This window comes from Ranitomeya variabilis, chromosome 4, assembly GCF_051348905.1.
Source record: "Ranitomeya variabilis isolate aRanVar5 chromosome 4, aRanVar5.hap1, whole genome shotgun sequence".
Classification (NCBI taxonomy): domain Eukaryota; kingdom Metazoa; phylum Chordata; class Amphibia; order Anura; family Dendrobatidae; genus Ranitomeya; species Ranitomeya variabilis.
In genome coordinates this window covers 503,422,231-503,443,384 of record NC_135235.1, presented here as the reverse complement: position 1 = coordinate 503,443,384, position 21,154 = coordinate 503,422,231, and the positions used below count along the sequence as shown (strand labels likewise).

At 43.8% G+C, this 21,154-nt stretch overlaps 1 protein-coding gene across 1 annotated transcript in view; it reads left to right on the top strand.

Annotated features, from left to right (window-relative positions):
* Positions 1-11,332: 11,332 nt before the first annotated feature.
* Positions 11,333-21,154, top strand: part of RND2 (Rho family GTPase 2) — a 153,845-nt gene continuing 144,023 nt past the window's right edge. The window contains exon 1 of the mRNA XM_077252048.1: positions 11,333-11,582. Coding sequence (XP_077108163.1) covers positions 11,394-11,582 — 189 coding nt within the window. The 5' untranslated portion in view covers positions 11,333-11,393. The remainder of the gene's footprint in view (positions 11,583-21,154) is intronic.

The window sequence follows — 21,154 nt, the reverse complement described above, 5'->3', positions numbered from 1 at the left end:
CCTAGCCACATCAGATAGCTGTCAGCCAAAGGATCGCTTGGTCAACAGCTATCTCTGCCTACTCTCCGATGAATGATCATCTCAACCGAGCACTCCTGTGTTTTCTATGAGACAGCTTCTGGCCAAAATCTCTTGCAATGGTTTATTTCCAGGGAGAGCCAAAAGCAGTTGAAATTCGATAGGCCAGATCATTCTCTTGCCTGATTGCATCTGTTGGGTGAGAGTGGTCCGATATTAGCAGGTTCGGACAACTTAAGGGTACCGTCACACATTGAAATTTTCATCGCTGCGACCGATTCGTGACGTCGCAGCGTCGTATAATCATCGCTCCAGCGTCGTAGACTGCGGTCACACTTTGCAATCACGGCGCTGGAGCGATGCCGAAGTCCCCGGGTAACCAGGGTAAACATCGGGTAACTAAGCGCAGGGCCGCGCTTAGTAACCCGATGTTTACCCTGGTTACCAGCGTAAACGTAAAAAAACAAACAGTACATACTCACCCGTCGGTGTCCTTCAGGTCCCTTGCAGTCTGCTTCCTGCTCTGAGTGCAGCCGTACAGTGAGAGCAGATCGCAGCACCGCTGTGCTCTGCTCTCACTTTCCGGCCGGCACTCAGAGCAGGAAGCAGACGGCAAGGGACCTGAAGGACACCGACGGGTGAGTATGTACGGTTTGTTTTTTTACGTTTACGCTGGTAACCAGGGTAAACATCGGGTTACTAAGCGCGGCCCTGCGCTTAGTTACCCGATGTTTACCCTGGTTACAAGCGAACACATCGCTGGATCGCTGTCACACACAACGATCCAGCGATGTCAGCGGGTGATCAAGCGACGAAAGAAAGTTCCAAACGATCTGCTACGACGTACGATTCTCAGCAGGGTGTCTGATCGCAGTAGCGTGTCAGACACAGCGATATCGTAACGATATCGCTAGAACGTCACGAATCGTAACGTCGTAGCGATGGAAATTTCAATGTGTGACGGTACCCTTAGTCTAATGTGTACTTTAGAGTAGAGGATCTAGTGGACGTTCTCAGGTTGTATGCAACATGGGGCATACTGGAGCTATATTTATTTATTTTACTCACTCATATAACGCCATTAATTGCACAGTGCTTTACAGAAATTATTGGCACTGTCCACATTGGGGCTCACAATCTAAATTCCCTATCTTCCCTTTCACTTCCTCCGGAGTGTCCGGAGGAAACCTGCACAAACTCGGGAAAAAGATACAAATTCCTTGTAGATGTTGTCCATTTAACATTTTTGTTAATATTGTACACACAACATATAACTAATAAAGTCTAATAGATATATTTGTGGATAAACTAATTGAAAAGCTATTCATACCGGCAAGTGATTGTCTTCACATGGGCTTGTGATATCATTACCATAGAATACAGCCTAGGAATACAAAAAATCTGCTAAATTAAGCAAAGCCTATAACTTATGTCACCACCATATACTGTAATATTACACAAAGAACAATATTATTGTCACATCTTTACAAAAAAACAAAGCTCAATCACTGTTGTGACTTCACCCACAGATTATACAGTACAATGCTTCTGGGCTTTCTCAGTTTATATCTACCGTACATCATAGTGTCTCGTGTCCCAAAATCTAATCTGACTTTTATTAGTAATTTGTATTCTTTGTTGTACTTATATGTGTGCTTCATTTATAACTGAAATGTTAATTACTTTAACAATATTTTTATTTTCTTGCAGCCATCGTAATTACTATTCTTAGGCTGAAAGCTTTTCAAACTTTTTTTTCTCATTATCTGTAAGATGTTTAAAAAGCTTCTGCAAAACTAATTTCTTAAAAATGATATTTTTTTCCCATAAACTGATCAAGGTATTGAGTAAAGTATTATGTTATTAACCTGTGTCTGTTTTTAGTAAAACCATATGAAAACAGGACTGCCATTTCCCCAAGCAGATGCTATGAAGCTGTATACACCATGTGGTAGAGGCTTATGATGGTACAGCAAAACCGTAGTTTTCTACGGGTGCTACATTACAGTCCTTCAGTAGTGCACATGAGCAGTAACTGTAAGGCCACATTCACACATTGAGTATTTGGTCAGTATTTCACATCAGTATTTGTAAGCCAAAACCAGGAGTGGGTGATAAATACAGAAGTGGTGACGTGTTTCTATTATACTCTGATCCACTCCTGGTTTTGGCTTACAGATACTGACCAAATACTCAGTGTGTGAATGTGGTCTAGAGGTGTTTTTCTATTACTTTTTTTTTATTTAAAAGTGCATATAAATGTCACAGATATCAGTATGTCATTGCTTTTGACTTAGATAATGGGGTAGATTTATGATTAGTGTACTTTGACTTTGGCGGAAATGGTCACCTCTAGTTTTAAATCTAAAACCATGTTTAAGACATATTTTGGGGCTCATACAAAAAGGAGTGTTGCCGATATGGCATCCATTTTTCATGAATCAATTGCAAAAAGACAAAGGAAACTGAAAGAAACCTTTTGTATTGCATGCATAAAAAAAAAACACGTTATCCAAATGTCAAAAATGTGCAGATGGTCGTGATATTAGCACATATGAAACCACATGGCAGAAAAATAGACATTTTTCATGCGCTCATCTGAGCTAACCTGGCCAATACTATCTAGTCTACGGATCCATTTAGGGCCATTTACTCGGACCAGTTATCTGTCAGATTCTAACAGTAACGACCCATCATTAACAATGATTGTGTAATGTGAATGGGTTTAGCGGCTGAACGATCTTTCACAAACGTTCTTTCATCGTCCATGAAATCATGTAGGTGAGAGAAAAAATTACTTGTTCAATAGTTTTAAAAATTGTGTAATGTAAATAAAGATTGTTCACTTGTTCAATGGTTTCACCGATAAAAAAGGAGGAGTGAAAACTCAAGGCCTAAATAGGGTTGATAGCGTTACAGGGCAATAGTTCAGTAACAGCTGGAACATTGGAACTAGTACATAGTCGGAATCGTCGAGAAACATTTTGCTTGGTTAATTCGATTAGATATTCTTTCTACAGAGCCAACGGAAATGTTTGTACAATACTTTATAACTTCATGTATTCAAAATAATTAGTATGACTTTTGGGAATTGAAACTTGAGAACACCGACATTTCAGATTATGTAAGAACACAGCGCATGATGTTTGATGTACGATGTAACGTTAGTTATTCAACCATTTCATTCATAATTCTCGTCCTGTGTAAACACTTGTCTGATATCATTTGCTTTTTGTAAGTCATGGTTGCATAGTTCATCGTTTAAGCGATTTTATCTGCTCATGTTACTGAACCCTTGGGGCAGGTGCAGACAACTGTGTATTCTGTCATCCGAGAGAATTGGGTTGATTATGGAAATCATACCTTGATCAGAGTGATCTTAGTATGATCCGATTCTGTCAGATGAGAAAATGGAGAAAAACAATGTCTCCATCTTCTCTATTCTGTCAGCCTTTGGAAATCGGAGAGCACTCAGATGTCATTCAAGAGCAGTCTGATGGCTTCCACTGACTCTTTGCCTTGCATGGCTGGGTAGACTCTGAATATGAGAGAAAACTCGGGCATGCAGCAATTTTTTTTACCTCAAACTGTCTGTTCGTTCACGGTCCCTTAGAATAACATTGGTCCGATTACGAGCTGATGTTTTGTCAGATCGCAATAAGCCAAAAGTACGGTCATGTGCACAAGCCCTCACAGTGGCCAATTATCAGGAATGAGCATTCCTAATCGGCCAGTGTAAGCCGATTGCAAATCACTCAACAAATACGTCTTCAGTATGTTTTTTTTTTATTGTGACTCAAAGGCTGATACATTTTATGCATATGGTATTAGAGTTTGTTCCTTTCTAGTAACAGTCCCCATGGCGTCTTGTTTTAGACCAAAGACCCTGAAAGTTTGCAGACTGATACTGGTACTATAGTTGTATTGGAGGAGGGGTAGCAGCTTATCCCCAGAGGGGGGTTCATAATGACCATTAGTGAGTCAGCAGGAGAGGGGATGGTGGCGGTTTTATATTACTAATGCACAGAATGCTAATAGCTGGTTCAGCCGGCTACTCTGCTTTTTCCTAACGACACCAAAAGTGACCAAAAAATGTCATGTTCTGTGCTCACCTGAAAACACTAAGGGTACCGTCTCACAAAACGATTTACCAACGATCACGACCAGCGATACGACCTGGCCGTGATCGTTGGTAAGTCGTTGTGTGGTCGCTGGGGAGCTGTCACACAGACAGCTCTCCAGCGACCAACGATGCCGAAGGCCCCGGGTAACCAGGGTAAACATCAGGTTGCTAAGCGCAGGGCCACGCTTAGTAACCCGATGTTTACCCTGGTTACCATCGTAAAAGTAAAAAAAAACAAACAGTACATACTCACCTTTCGGTGTCTGTCAGGTCCCTTGCCGTCTGCTTCCCGCTCTGAGTGCCGCCGTAAAGTGAAAGCAGATCACAGCGGTGACGTCACTGCTGTGCTCTGCTTACTTTCCGGCCGGCAGTCAGTCAGAGCGGGAAGCAGACGGCAAGGGACCTGACGGACACCGGAATGTGAGTATGTACTGTTTGTTTTTTTTTACTTTTACGATGGTAACCAGGGTAAACATCGGGTTACTAAGCGCGGCCCTGCGCTTAGTAACCCGATGTTTACCCTGGTTACAAGCGAACGCATCATTAGATCGGTGTCACACACACCGATCCAGCGATGACAGCGGCAGATCCAGCGACGAAATAAAGTTCCAAACGATCTGCCACGACGTACGATTCTCAGCAGGGTCCCTGATCGCTGCTGCGTGTCAGACAGCGATATCGTATGGATATCGCTGGAACGTCACGGATCGTACCGTCGTAGCAACAAAAGTGCCACTGTGAGACGGTACCCTTACTCTACTAAACTGCTTGGAAGATTCAGATCCAAGTAAAATAAAAGTCCTTAAAGGGAACCTGTCAGGTCACCTGACTGTGTCCAACCACTACTGTAACAATAGAGATATGGATTTATTTTTTCTACTAAGGTGTTTTATGGTCAATACTAAGGGCCCCCGTACACATGAGACTAAAGTTGAGTGAACTCTCCGATATCGACGGCTTCATACCCCAATGATGATCGAGGGAGATGTTGATCACGCAGGTTAACATTCAGTTAAGCGCTCCTTTGTATGGGAGTGACGGCTGAGATGGCGGTTACCATCTAAGGCCAGTCTCACACGTCCAGGTAATTCCGGTACTGGAAAAATCGGTACCGGAGTTATCCGTGTCCGTGAGCTCACGTGGCACATCAGTGTGGCACACGTGCGGCAGCCATGTGCCGCCCGTGTGCCGACTGAGTACCACACGGACCGTGCAGGAGACAGCGCTACAGTAAGCGCTGTCCCCTGCGTGGTGCTGAAGCCGCCATTCATCTCTTCTCTCCAGCAGCGTTCGCTGGAGAGAAGGAATGAAAAATCAATGTTTTTTTATTATTTTTGTCTTTAAAATCAAGTTCCTTGTCACCTCCCCCCTCCCACCCCCTGTGCGCCCGCCCGCAGGAAATAAAATACTCACCCAGCTTTCTCAATGCTTCCTCTCAGCGCCGCAGCTTGTCCTGTATGAGCGGTCACATGGTACCGCTCTTATAGTGATGAATATGTGGCTCCACCCCTATGGGGTGTACCATTTTTCACAGGGACCACCGGTGACATTATATAGTGTGAGTATACAAGAAACACACTGACTTACCAATGACGTCCCTAGTTGAAGATATTCATCTTCACGTTTCTTCTTCATCTAGTGCAGACTGCCATCACCTCTTCCAGCCAGGATTTGTCTCTGCAGAAAATAACAGTTATCTAGAGCACAATCCCCAACCTCTACATTGCGCCAGATGAAGAAAAAAACAAAAATGTCGCCCTGCACTGTAACAAGACCCTTCATCACTGAAAACCATATCATCAAAAATAAAATACATCTCAGCACTAATAATATCCTCTAATTAGCACCTACAGTAATAATATCCTACATCCTGGCCTCTTCCGTAATCACGTCCCCCATCCTGGCCCCTATGTGTCTCATTCCTGGCCCCATTTGTCCTCCCATCCGGGCCCAATATGTCTCCATCCTGCCACCACATATGTCTCCCCACCTGACCCCCTTATGTCTCCATCCTACCCCCCCATATAAATTTTGTTGCAATCTGTATTTGTCGCATGACTGATGTAAAAACTATCATGCGTATCCCTTTATCTATAATGGGGTCTGTTTAGTTTCCATTTGGGTATCCGCCAAATGCTGAAAACCAAACGGCCCACATTAAAGTTAAGCTATATTAGTCTCCATGAGTGTCCTTGGGTTTAACATTTAAAGTATAGGATGTCAGGGATGATTCACTATTTGTTCCTGGTATATGATTCTATATCTAACTCTGAAAACACACTCGCCCCAAATGTCTACTGCTTTTTTTTTTAACTTTTCCTGGTATTTTCTAAATGGAAAAGCTAACAATCATCAGAGTGGTCATCAGAGCTTATTACCTGACCCATTGAAGGGGGGGGGGGAACGTTAGAGGTCCAGTTCCCTTAGTCTCTGATCCATCCTTTAATTGGGGGTTTATTGTCCATGGGGAGGCTTGGAGCCATTGACTTCATCTGCCTAGGGTACCAACATATCTTGCCCCTGTACTGCTTATATGTACTCTGTATGCCGCCATATGGGGTCTTTTTGATGCAGCGTATTCTCTTCTGCGAGCAATAACTCCGTAATTCGTACAAGATCTGAAATCCTTCCATGTACATGAGACCTTGAAATGCTCTTACAGGTGTAACAGAAGGTGAATGCTGTCGTCTGGATGCTCATAATAATGTGTTTCTATATACAGTATATTTGCATTGACTACACAACATGGGGAAAAGTGAGAGATGGCCTGTGACATCAAATCTAAGAATGTAAGAAAATGTCTTTCTGAGTCACCTTAGCATGGCAGAAGTGAAATTCAGAAAGCTTTTTCAGGATGGGTGAGGTTTGCAGATCACACAGGAACTAATGGAAGCAACAAACTAAGACTAAGGGCCCCTTCACACTGGTCGATTCTGCTACGATTACGACGCATTTGCGTCATATTCGACATCGCAGTACGAGCTCGTAGCCAGCGGTCACACTCTACGATGTTAACGCTTTTTCTGACGTAGTTGCGATGTGAACGTCACGCGTCGCAATCGTACGCTACCCTTCACACCGCCATAGTCCTACGACTCCGAGCGTGACGTATTACCAGCATGGGCGTGCTAAAACGTCACGCCCAATCAGGAGACAGGTATGCGGAAGCCCAACCCACGTAGTCGCATTACGAGCTCGTATGACCGCCGTCACATACTACGATTTCGACCGCCACAGCGAGACATTTACGACGAAAGAAAGTTCTGCTCTTTCTTTCACATCGTACGATGCTGGGCTGCGTCGCAAATCGTAACGCCATGTCACACTTTGCAACCTCGGAACGAGGACGGATAAACGTCACAAATCGAACGCTCGTTCAGACTTTGATTGCACAGTGTGAAGGGGCCCTAAGGATACACAGCGACATTGGATCTTGCTCAAGTAATAGTAAACTTGTGGGAATACTCGGGGGCGTAAGGGGCAATTATCAGAGGGTCACCCACAATCATGTTTCCCATAGAGGGAAAACTGTGGATTTGTTGCATTATTCATGTGTCTTCACCTAGGATTTATAGCTGTTGGAAATAGACTAGTCAATTTCTCGTGAAAGCAGCTAATCTTGAAGGGAATCTGGCACCAAGTTTTTGCTATTTAATCTGATGTAGCGGCAGAGACCTTGATTCCAATAATGTGTCACTTGCTGTATTAATAAAATCATGGTTTTATCAGCAAGAAATTATCCCTAGGGGACTAGTTGTCTCCCGCCATGTAGTCCTCCTGTTCTGTGTAATTCCGCCCCTACTACTGATTGGCAGATTTCTGTCTGTGCATGGTGTACACAACAGCCAATCAGAGGTGGGGGCGGGGTTGTATAGAGCTCAGCATTCAGAGAGCTGTTACATATGCAGCAGAGAAAACTGCGATTTTATCCAAACTGCAACAAGCTTCTCAGAAACGGACCCATCACTGGAATAAGGGTCTCTCATATTATATAATGCTGCTCTCAGATTACATAGCAAAAGTGTGGTGCCAGATTCCCTTTAGAAAACAATATCAGATATCCCAAAGTAAAACCTAATTCGACAAGTCAAAGAAGAGCAATGAGGGTCCTGCTCACCAGCTCACAATCTCCAAGGGAGACCTGGAACCACCCTTCTCGTTATCAGCGGGGGTCCCAGCAGTAAAATCACCGCTGATCATACATGTATCATCTATTCTGTGGATAAAGGTTGTAGGTGGCATATAGCAATATAATGTGATCCATATTAGACTCAGATACAACAGCAAATATCCGAGAGATGTTTCTTTTTTTCTCTGGCAGAGTTCCTTTCCGATGACCCAAGTGTGTGTATTTATGGTTAATAATAACCATCTGGTATGATGTTGCTGTAATGGTTGGCCGTCCATGGTTGACTAAATATTAACATCTATGGGCAGGTTAAAGGGATTTTCTCCTTTCGGGACCCCCTCTTTATTACTTCCATATGTCCTGCCATAGCATATGGAAACATTAACTTTTAATCTGATTGTGATATTTGCTGCTCTATCTGCAGTTTGCCTTCATGCTTTGTGATGGGATTAAAGTGTAGAACCAGTGTAACCAGTCTCTAGAGAGACTAGACGGGATCACAATAAATGGATTCAGTCTAGAATCCCAGATAATAATAGATAATGACATTATCACAGTCACACAGATACAGCTCTAATCTTTCCCATGTGCCAAAAATTGCATGTTTCCACCCCAAAACTGGTAATAAATGAATTTACCTGACATCAATCATCCCTGACCCTTGTGAACAATTACCTTCCCACAGGTCACTTACCCAAAATAACAGTCCGATAAAGACATCAAGTATGAGTGGTAGTAGTATTCCTAACATTAACCCTCTTGTAAGTATATATACTGTATATGTCAATATATATATATAATGTGCGCAAATGACAAACACTTATACAGGTACATTATACACATACATTCACACAAGAACAAATACCAAAAATTGAAAAAACGCACAAAGAACCAATGGGTGATACAAGAAAACATTACGTTGAAATATAAAATATATTTAAAATCATGTGGCATGGGGTGATGGTGACCACAAATGACTAAAAAAGGGCACCACAAATAAGCAATGGTCATAATGAGATACGTAATAGTAAATGCAAAAAGCAGATCATAGAATCAAAGACATCAGCAGATAGCTAGAAGAAGAGCCGCTTACAAAACACAGTCACTTACTCAAATCTGTGACATTTCCCAATTTGCCCACTTTGATGCCAGTTCTGATGCCCAGAAGCCATTTGGGCCAGGCTGGAGGGACCTGAATGTGATGGGGCCATCACTATCTGTGTATTCTTACTGTGAGATCAGTGGCCAAAGACATTTAACCCCTAAAAACACCATTGCCTTACTCAAATCTGTGAAATTTCCCAATTTGCCCACTTTGATGCCAGTTCTGATGCCCAGAAGCCATTTGGGCCAGGCTGGAGGGACCTGAATGTGATGGGGCCATCACTATCTGTGTATTCTTACTGTGAGATCAGTGGCCAAAGACATTTAACCCCTAAAAACACCATTGCCTTACTCAAATCTGTGAAATTTCCCAATTTGCCCACTTTGATGCCAGTTCTGATGCCCAGAAGCCATTTGGGCCACGCTGGAGGGACCTGAATGTGATGGGGGCCATCACTATCTGTGTATTCTTACTGTGAGATCAGTGGCCAAAGTCATTTAACCCCTAAAAACACCACTGACTTACTCAAATCTGTGAAATTTCCCAATTTGCCCACTTTGATGCCAGTTCTGATGCCCAGAAGCCATTTAGGCCAGGCTGGAGGGACCTGAATGTGATGGGGCCATCACTATCTGTGTATTCTTACTGTGAGATCAGTGGCCAAAGACATTTAACCCCTAAAAACACCATTGCCTTACTCAAATCTGTGAAATTTCCCAATTTGCCCACTTTGATGCCAGTTCTGATGCCCAGAAGCCATTTAGGCCAGGCTGGAGGGACCTGAATGTGATGGGGCCATCACTATCTGTGTATTCTTACTGTGAGATCAGTGGCCAAAGACATTTAACCCCTAAAAACACAATTGCCTTACTCAAATCTGTGAAATTTCCCAATTTGCCCACTTTGATGCCAGTTCTGATGCCCAGAAGCCATTTGGGCCAGGCTGGAGGGACCTGAATGTGATGGGGCCATCACTATCTGTGTATTCTTACTGTGAGATCAGTGGCCAAAGTCATTTAACCCCTAAAAACACCATTGCCTTACTCAAATCTGTGAAATTTCCCAATTTGCCCACTTTGATGCCAGTTCTGATGACCAGAAGCCATTTGGGCCAGGCTGGAGGGACCTGAATGTGATGGGGGCCATCACTATCTGTGTATTCTTACTGTGAGACCAGTGGCCAAAGTCATTTAACCCCTAAAAACACCATTGCCTTTCTCAAATCTGTGAAAATTGGCTATTTGCCCACTTTGGTGCCCATTTGATCCTCAGAACACAGTTGGGCCAGGCTGGAGGGACCTGAATGTGATGGGGGCCATCACTATCTATGTAATCTTACTGTGAGATCAGTGGTCAATGTCATTTAACCCCTAACAAACACCATTGACTTACTGAAATCTGTGAAAATGAGCTGTTTGCCAGCTTTCATGCCAGTTCTGATGCCCAGAACCCATTTGGGCCAGGCTGGAGTGCTTTGGATGCAATGTGGGGCTCCCTTCTCTATGTGCCTACAGTGTGAAATCCATGGCCCAAAGTAATTTAACCCCTTCGAATTGGTAGAGTGAGATCAGTGGCCCAAACGCATGGAACCATTTCAATGACACCCATCGTTGCCCACTTTGATGCCCATTTTTGTGTCCTTTCAACAATTTCTAAAGTTGCTTTCTTTGTTAAACCTGAGAAAAAAAATTCCAAATTAGAAACCAACTTCATCCTGGTATTTTCCTGTGCATGTGGGCGCTCCGGGGTCAGTCAGTGCCGCTTAACCCTGTGCGCCCCGTGGCAGGTGAGCGGCGCTCGCTCTCTGGCCGCCGCACCTACAACTCCAGCCTTCGTCAATTCACAGTTTCGTCAACCCGCTAAGCCACGCCCATTATGGTAATTTCGGCACCTATAGTCGGCTTCTGATTGGCGCGTCCCCCTCTAGGAGGCGTCTCCCTAGGACAGGCAAGTCGGAGGCGCCGCCGGCCGGACTGTGCAGTGCAGGAGCGATGTTGGGAGGCTGAGGATCGCAGTGCATGTGTGGACTGTACCGGGGGGCTCTGTTCCGCTGGGCAGGGGGGCTCTCCATGAGGGAAGACAGGGCTGAGGACACAGAGGAGAGAATGGACAAGCAGATGTCTCGCTGTAAGATAGTGGTGGTCGGGGACACGCAGTGTGGAAAGACGGCTCTGCTTCATGTGTTCGCCAAAGACTGCTACCCTGAGGTAAGTGCTCCGTACCTGCCGCCTCTGGCGATGCCGTGCTGCCTGCTACCACTGCCCCTCCTGGGCATTATAGTGCGCCGGTCCATTATAAAGTAGGAGAGACTAGTGCAACCCGGCTGTGCGGGCAAAGCGGGCACTGTGTGGTGCGGGCAAAGCGGGCACTGTGTGGTGCTGCTAGTGGTCTCCCTGCCAGTGTGTGGGGGGCTCGTCAGGAGAGAGAGCGTGTATGATGTAGTGTAGTAGTGTTTCTTCTAGTGTTTTATATAATGACCAGTGTGTTATAACATGTGTAGGAGAGTATTATCCCTGGTGTGTTCTATATCATCTGTGCCCTAGATCATAGGAGAGTATTATTACTACTGTGTGATAGATTGGAAAGGATGATTGCTATTCCATGTATACCAGTGTGTTATAGCCTAGGTAGGAGAGTATTATTACTAGTGGGTTAGACTGGAGAGGATGGCTGCTATTCCATGTGTACTAGTCTATAATATATAATCACCAGTGTGTTATAACGTGGGTAGGAGAGTATTATTACTAGTCGGTTAGACTGGAGAGGATGGCTGCTATTCCATGCGTACTAGTGTGTTATAATACAGGCAAGACAGTTACTGTTGGTCTTATAATGGTCAGTAGACTATTGTCAATCTTGATATTACTAGTGTAATATGTACACGTTATTATATGGGCAGGAAAGTACTACTGTAAGCTGGAGAGTGTCTTGCCTAGTGTGTTAGAATTGCCAGTATGGTATTAGAAATGTAGGAGAGTGTTCCTAATATGTATGTATACTAGTATGTTATAATAAAAGCTGGAAATGTAGCATTAATACTAGTATGTTAAAACGAGAGCATTATTGGTGCTACAAGTGTCTTTTGAATACTGGGCTGTGCTGTTATAGCGGTCAGTGTATTACAGCCAGTAATGTATAAAAGATCAAACTTTTTTATAGCTACTCTTTTTCTGAAAGTGAGTAATGCAATATAACTAGTTATTACATTACAGCTGCTACGTTTGCTGTAGCATGTAGTGAATTATAACTAAGCAGTGGTGTCCTTCTGTCCACTGTTGTGTTATAGGTAACTGGTGTTTTATAGCCACTAGTAAGGAGTTTTACCTGGGATGTGTAGCAGAGCTGGGATTGATGTATAGGCTACTCTATTGTTGTGTTATAACTAGTAGTATCAGAAGCTTCATTTAGAATTACTAGTCGATCTATACTCTAGTGGTTTATTGCTTGTAGCGTTACAGCTACTATCTGTAACTAGTAGTGCATTAAAATCACTGCTGTGTAGTCTATTATATACCTGTATACTTCTAGTAATGTGTGGTATTAGAAGCAGAGATTTGTGTTACTAGCAGTGGTACTATTATACCTGTATACTTCTAGTAATGTGTGGTATTAGTAGCAGAGATTTGTGTTACTAGCAGTGGTAATATTATACCTGTATACTTCTAGTAATGTGTGGTATTAGTAGCAGAGATTTGTGTTACTAGCAGTGGTAATATTATACCTGTATACTTCTAGTAATGTGTGGTATTAGAAGCAGAGATTTGTGTTACTAGCAGTGGTAATATTATACCTGTATACTTGTAGTAATGTGTGGTATTAGTAGCAGAGATTTGTGTTACTAGCAGTGGTAATATTATACCTGTATACTTCTAGTAATGTGTGGTATTAGTAGCAGAGATTTGTGTTACTAGCAGTGGTAATATTATACCTGTATACTTCTAGTAATGTGTGGTATTAGAAGCAGAGATTTGTGTTACTAGCAGTGGTACTATTATACCTGTATACTTCTAGTAATGTGTGGTATTACTAGCAGAGATTTGTATTATTAGCAGTGTAATATTATACCTGTATACTTCTAGTAATGTGTGGTATTAGTAGCAGAGATTTGTGTTACTAGCAGTGGTAATATTATACCTGTATACTTCTAGTAATGTGTGGTATTACTAGCAGAGATTTGTGTTACTAGCAGTGGATACTATTATATACCTGTATGCTTCTAGTAATGTGTGGTATTACTAGCAGAGATTTGTGTTACTAGCAGTGGATAATATTGTTTGTGTGATAGCCAGTAATGAAACCTACTTCTGGCAATACCACATTAGTTATTGATGCATTTCTAAACAGCTACTAGTCTGGTATACTAGCATTATTACTATTCGTATGTTATATTTGTAACTTGCTCAGCATAACAGTTAATGTTATACCTGGTAGTTTATTGCACACAACTAATGCATTTTTGTTATTTGTCCACTACATAGCGCTGTTATTACTGCTAGTTGTTACTAGTCATGAACTCTTACTAGCGCGTTATACTGGTATTCTCACTAGTAATGTATTATAACTACCCTGTATAATTAGTACTGAATTATATTTACGGTTGTCTTCTAGCTAGTACAGAAGCGGATAAATACAACTAATGACCACTGGCCTGTTATTACTTGTACTAGTAGTGAACTAGTGATATCCTACTGTACTATTAGTGACTAGCGGTGCATTATATGTAGTCTAGTGTTACACTTAGCACAGTAGTTTGGTTATGTGCATTATTCCTACATGTCTGTTTTATGCTAATTTGTAGCAGACTGTTGCTGTGCTGCAGCACCTGATCTGTTATATTTATATATTCCATTGTTAGAGAGCTATTGTGTTGTAAACAATTATGTGTTCATATAAAATGTTGCGTTTTTCTTTGTTTTTGGAAATTTGTGACAAAAAGCACAACGCAGTTGCATCATGCACATTCCGCAGTGTGACTAGTGTTATTACTAGTGTGGTACAGCCAGGACAGTGTGTATCTAGCGGTACATTAGTTACTACTATGTTCTGCTCAGTGGTGTATTACAGGCTACTATAGAAGCGTTGCTAGTCTCTCATATGTAGTAATGTGTGGTCAGCTGCCTGTTAGCGCTAGTGCTGTATTATAGTAGTACTAGTATTGGGTTGGGCTTTCACAAATACTCCTACTGTTCTCTCTACATAAGAGATCATGTACATTTCTTGGTATACATACAGGGCCACGCACTCTGCAGGGAATCTTGCTTGGTGCCAGTTGCGGTGTTTTCCTAAGTGTCACACCCAGTTGTGTCTTTTGAGTATTAAGAATGGAAACTTGGTATCTGATGATAGAAGACTTTCATGTCTATGGTGTCTTCCACTATGTAGACAGTTCTGCAGATCAATACTTGTGACTGGTTTGTCCTCCCAGCAGAGTTTTAACTGTTCAGCTCTGTGATTTGACTATCATTGCCATATTGATGGCTATTTAAGGTTGAACAACCTCCAGGACCAAGGTAGCTGAAATTTACTAGTGGCGCCTAATATTTTGGGTTGGTGTCTGGCCTGCAGAAAAGTGTAGTGTGTTAATATCAGCTTGTGCCTGCTCTGACTGATATGGCACCTTTCATGTGCCACTCTAGCCATGCCTCTTTCTGATTGTCAGAACGTAGTGTGATCCATTCATAAATCTGGCATATACTATTACCATCAGATTGAGCTCCGTGCTTCTAGTGCTTTATGTTAGGTCTTTCTGTTGCAATTATGTTATATTTAGTATATGTCGTTGTGTTTCTGCATTAGGACACCAGATGATTGCTGCATTCATACAATAAATTATCCCCCAGCAGCCCTACTTACAGGCTACAAGCTGGGCTTATCATATAAAAAAGCAGTTTATTGGCAGCTGAAGGTGGGATTACAGTGTTATTTTCGGGTATATTGCGCACAATGTCCGGTGAGAGTTGTGGCAGTCGTATGGGCTATTGTGCTGGCTCAATGTGCGGCAGAGTCCTCTCAAGGGTTAATAAAGTATGTGCCTACAATAGGATCCAATTCAGGCAGCTCAGCTGGATATCCCCCTTTTTTCGCCTCAAAGTGGAATCGTATGTCAGTTTCCAGTAGAGTACAGTGTAATCCTACTGAGGATTGTTCCCAGTGAATGTTTGCATTTATGAAAAGTAGACATATGGCATAGTGAAATGCTATAGGAATATACAGTGTAGGGCGTGTGCGATCAGACATGACTGCGCTGTATGTCTACATGCATTGGTAACTTACAGACGTGACGTTCCATCCATAAAAGATGACAATAATGTAACTTTTTTCAGTGCACGCTGGGAAGTGAGTTAAAGAAAGGTGCTGCACCTACTGTGCTGGTAGAATGCTGATTGAGGAACCGTCCAGATTGGATAGCAATGTTACAAAGCATAGGAATCAGGACAATCCCTGGCATATTAAACTGTTGTAAAAGCAGTTTTACCCTGTGGAGATGAGGGCAGGAAGACAATGGTTATCTACAGGTTTTGTGAGAAAGGACATTGTAGATCTAAATTCTATAAATCTAAAAATATTAATAGTTTCGCTGTATAAGTTGTCATGCAATTATGTGTCATCACTAATTGCTCCATGTGACTGGTGTCTAATTGCTGCTGACCACAGTGATGTCCTGTTCATAGCAATGTAATGACTGCTGTCACGTGACATGACATCACTACGGGCAGTAGGCACACATTGGGGCAACAGGAACAAAGGAGCCCAGTAGGGGGAAGATACCTGTATCTCTACCTTGGGAGAACAGATTGTGGTGGCCCTCTATGTATGTATGTATGTATGTATGTATGTGTGAAGACAAGATAGAATATCAACAATTAATAGGACCTGCCGTGTAGAGGAGGACCTTTCGCCACTTTCATCAGATAGAAAAGGTGCCAGGTTTTGCATTCTATTCCCGGTGCTCCCCTGAATATTTAGGATTCTTTGGGGGGTGTCTTTAGGCTGCTCTCCATTGTTGTTCTGTGAGCCACCCACACACTCTTGATTAAGGCCATAAACATTAGCACTAAATATAGGGGCCCATATCTCTGAATCTGCGTGGCGGATTAAAAACTCCCCTGAAAAAACAAAGAATCTGGGGAGCAGTGGAAATGGGGGGGGGGGGGGGGGGGAGAATAAGACAAAAAAACTGGCTACTTTTGACATGATAGATCCTCTTTAAGGCCTCTTTTCATATTAAAAACCTATAAAAAACACAATGAGCAAGTATCCTGCATTAAGTAGTAATAGTACATACAAATAACAAAATAACATAGGACACTTAGTTGACACTATTTTGATCACAAGGGTGTAAAAGCCACCCCTGTGAGTGTACCCACTCAGGATGGACCCTAACTCTAGTATTTCACCTCACTGTGTCAGCAAACCTCAAAATAGATGGAGACAGGGAGGACCCAGTCCTGACTGCAGCGGATCCACATTATATAGACAAAATGCACAGCCCAAAAAGGGGAGCCATGCCCCTATATGTACAGAGTACACAAAACTAAAACAAAGTGCATTGCCCAAAAAGGGGAGCCATGCCCCTATATGTACAGAGTACACTAAACTAAAACAAATAGACAAAATGCATTGCCCAAAAAGGGAGCTATGCCCCTTATATATACAGAGTGCACAAAAATCTAACGTAAAACCTAAGAAATGAGCTAGAACACATACGTATAGAAGTTCAATGTGTAGGTCCACAGTCACACTGTGGCCATCTAACAACCAAAACATAGGGGAAAAGAAAAAAAAAAAAGCAAATACCCTGCAGTAAGTTAATGGATAGTAATAGTACATATAAATAACTCAGGGTACTTATGCAGTGCCCCAGGGTCCTGGTCGTTGCAGTAATGTCATTCTTTCACCAGGGGGAGTGATGTTACGTCTGAGGGCAATAAAGGAGATCTCTTTACCAGGTATCACAAACCACACAACACACTTCACACTCAAGTCCACCAGGGGGAGCTATGCTCCTATTTATTAGGGCACTCTTCACAATTAGGTAAAACTGGTGGTCTGGATAGGAAGTTAGGCAGAAGCTGACTGGGCTTCACCCAGTGAGCTGCTATCTGAGCTACGCTCAGGTAGTTGGTCCCTGACAGGGGTGGGATCCTGTCAGAGGCCTAGACAGAAGGCCACGGAGCTGCGCCTGCCTACCGATGCGGCAGCGTCCTAAGAAAGAGACAAGAACAGCGAATTGTATTGTAGAGGGTGAGAAACGAAGTCATAGCAAAAGGAGAGGAAACCAGAAGGAAGGTTTGTCCTATCCTTACCATCAGAGGGACAGAGAGAGACATAACATCTACAACAGTTGTGAGGACCTTACCGAGAAGCTCAGCAGGAAGGCACTACAACATCCAGGCGCTAGAAGAAGGCTACTGATTTCCACCTGGATAAGGGGACTCTGGATTTGCCTTCAGACCGGCCGGACTCGGCCTGCCCTGTGCTCTGGATTGTGGATGCTAAAGCCTTCAGTAAAGGTAAAGAGACTGCAACCTTGTGTCCTCGTTCTTCACTGCGCCTCACACCATCCACCATCTACACTCTGGGAAGCCCTGGGGATATACTTCACCTGTGGGAAGGTATACCATCTAGCTGCCATAACATCACCCCAGCGGACCCCTAAGCAGCGTCGGTCACCCTGACCGAATACCACGGGTGGCGTCAAACATTTCCCTTTTAAAGACCTTTCCCTTTTACAACGGACCTCCCGAGGGCCACGGACCGGGTCAGCCACCGTGACATCCCCCTTGAGAACCGAAGGACCCAGTACTGAGTACCCTACTGCCCTACGGGGGCGCTCTAAATCTTTTGGCGTCAAGAACAGGATCTACTTAAGCCTGAAAATCGGGTCATGTGCGCCTAAGAACTGTGCCAGAATTGTATTCAAACTGTTTGTGCTGAAAGACTGTGTATTGCAAAAGACCGCCAAAATTCCTGCCAAAACTGCCGCCATTACAGCAGCACGAGGAGCTCAGGAGAAGAAGGGCGTGAACGAGCTGAGAAGCGCAAAAAATAATGGCCGCCAAGTCTAAATATCTCTGTACCTTGAGGACCTGTCCTTCAGCAGCTGAGAACCGCCTCCTGATCCTCAATGGTAGGAGGAGACAAAGAACAAGAAACCGCCCCCGGAGAAGAGAGCGGGAAAAGGATGAGGAAGAAACAGACATGGCGACCCCCAGGTACCTGTGTGGAAACGCTCCGACCCAGCGCAGACCCCTGTCACCGGAGGAGAATTCAGACATGCCGCCGCTGGAGAGTATGGATCTCTCGGAGCTGCCCATGGAGGGGTCACAGTCCATGCCGCCACTGGTCCTGGCGCCTTCCTCGGAGGAGTAGAACGGCATTGGTGGAGTCCGCTCACATACAGGTACCAAACACAGCCGCATCCCGGGGATCTGCCTACCCCCCGCGACTGCTCCTTCCCCCTGTTGTGAATTCTGCTTTTGGGCTCCCTCCGGTGGTTGTAGGTGGTAATGCAGTTGCCCCTGAGTTGCATTCCTGGTCAGGTGTATCTGCTGATTGCAGTTCTGACTGGGGTATTTAGGCGTGCAGGATTCATTAGTCCTTGCCAGTTGTCCATGGTTGTTGGGAGGTTTTGCTCCTGGTTTGGTTCCTTCTGCCAAATCAGCAAAGATAAGTGTCTGGTTTTGTTTCTGTGGCACACATGCTGTGTGCTTAATAATTCTGTGCTATTCAGTGTTTTTTGTCCAGCTTAGATTGTCAGTATTTTCTCAGTCTTGTTGGATTCTCTGGAGTGACAGATATGCATTCCATGTCTTTAGTTAGATTGTGGAACTTTTTTTATTATCTGCTGTGGATATTTTTGGAAGGGTTTTAATACTGACCACTTAGTATTCTGTCCTATCTTTTCCTATTTAGCTAGAGTGGCCTCTTTTGCTGAATCCTGTTTTCTGCCTGCGTGTGTCTTTCCTCTCCTACTCACAGTCAATATTCGTGGGGGGCTGCCTATCCTTTGGGGTTCTGCTCTGAGGCAAGGTAGTATTCCTATTTCTATCTATAGGGGTATTTAGTCCTCCGGCTGTGTCGAGGTGTCTAGGGTTTGTTAGGCACACCCCACGGCTACTTCTAGTTGCGGTGTTAGTTCAGGTTTTGCGGTCAGTATAGTTTCCACCTACTCCAGAGAAAGTTCATGCGGCTCCAAAGTCACCGGATCATAACATCCCCCGCTACCACCGCTGGAACCCCGACGGCCCCGCTAACCGGCCACGGATCGCAAAGGCATGACCTTAGGGTCCTCTCCTGGGGAGAGTACCGGCGACATTTAATAGCAGAGTGGAGGGAGGAAGCGGAACAATAGGCCCGGGGGCGACTTGCAGGACGACTATCCACCAAAGTGGGGTGTCGTAGTATTCTTCCACCTCCAGAAGGAGAAGGGTTTCATCCAAGAGATCGGATTGCCAGTGAGGGTCCACGTCACCCGGGATGAAGTTGGAACCCTGCCTCAGAGGAGAATATGCCGACCCAGACTTGTACCCCAGCGGACCCCTAAGCAGCGTCGGTCACCCTGACCGAATACCACGGGTGGCGTCAAACATTTCCCTTTTAAAGACCTTTCCCTTTTACAACGGACCTCCCGAGGGCCACAGACCAAGTCAGCCACCGTGACATCCCCCTTGAGAACCAAAGGACCCGGTACCGAGTACCCCACTGCCCTACGGGGGCGCTCCACTTAGTTGACACTATTTTGACTAATAGAGCGTAAAAGCCATCCTACCACGTCAAGGTGTACCCAGACGGGATGGAACCTAACTCTTGTAGTGCACTTAGCTATGTTAGCAGACCTCAAAAAGATGGGGTCAGAGCAGGACCCAGACCTCTTTTGTCCGTTAAATGGTCACAGTGTAAATATGCATCTACACATGACACTTATACCAACATGTTTTCTGGCTCATTTCTTAGGCTAATGTGTTTAGGGAAACCAAATGTCAGCTGAACTTAATGATATCAATGAGGTCGGCCGACAGTCTAATGTCTATGGATGCTTCTCTCGTTTTAGAACTTCCAATCCTTTTGTTCTTGATAAGATGAGCAAGTCTGCCAGCGACTCTCTCCTAGAGAACATGAGCGCTGCTGTGAATGGATGATTTGGGCTGAGCTATCATCTATCTATTGTGCATAGGGGGGCTTTAAAAGAGTGAAGTGGTAGTATGAACAAACATGGGCTCCTAGGTGACTTTACTATGGGTCACTTCTCTTCTACACCACACCTTTTTTGTGCAATCGTATTGGGAACATGTGCACTAAAAATATGGTACATTTTACCAATACTAGAAAAGTGACATTAAACTATACCAATAACTTAATGATGAATTGCGGCGCTGTGATGGGATGTTCTTCACCTCCTGTCTACACTGCTGTGTGTAGTGATTATCATAGCTCATTTTTGTATGACAGCACCTTTATGATCAATGACGGTAAGGACAGAAAGGCTCACATCTATTGTCGGTTACTAATTGACCACATACCTCCTGAGAAGGTTTGGATTTCCGAGAAGGGTGTTTGGATTTATGATATCATCCATATTTCTTCCGCTTGATGTATGAGTGTCATCTCTTTACTCACTTATTAATTATATTTTATGATATGTTGACTTGTCTAGCCTCCAGTAGCCAGGTTTCCTTGTGGAGCAGACATTGTTGTGTTGTAGGTAGACAGACTACATTTTACTGTAACTTACTGCTACTGTGTTTTTTTTTTTTTATCCCACATAGCAAAAACCTAA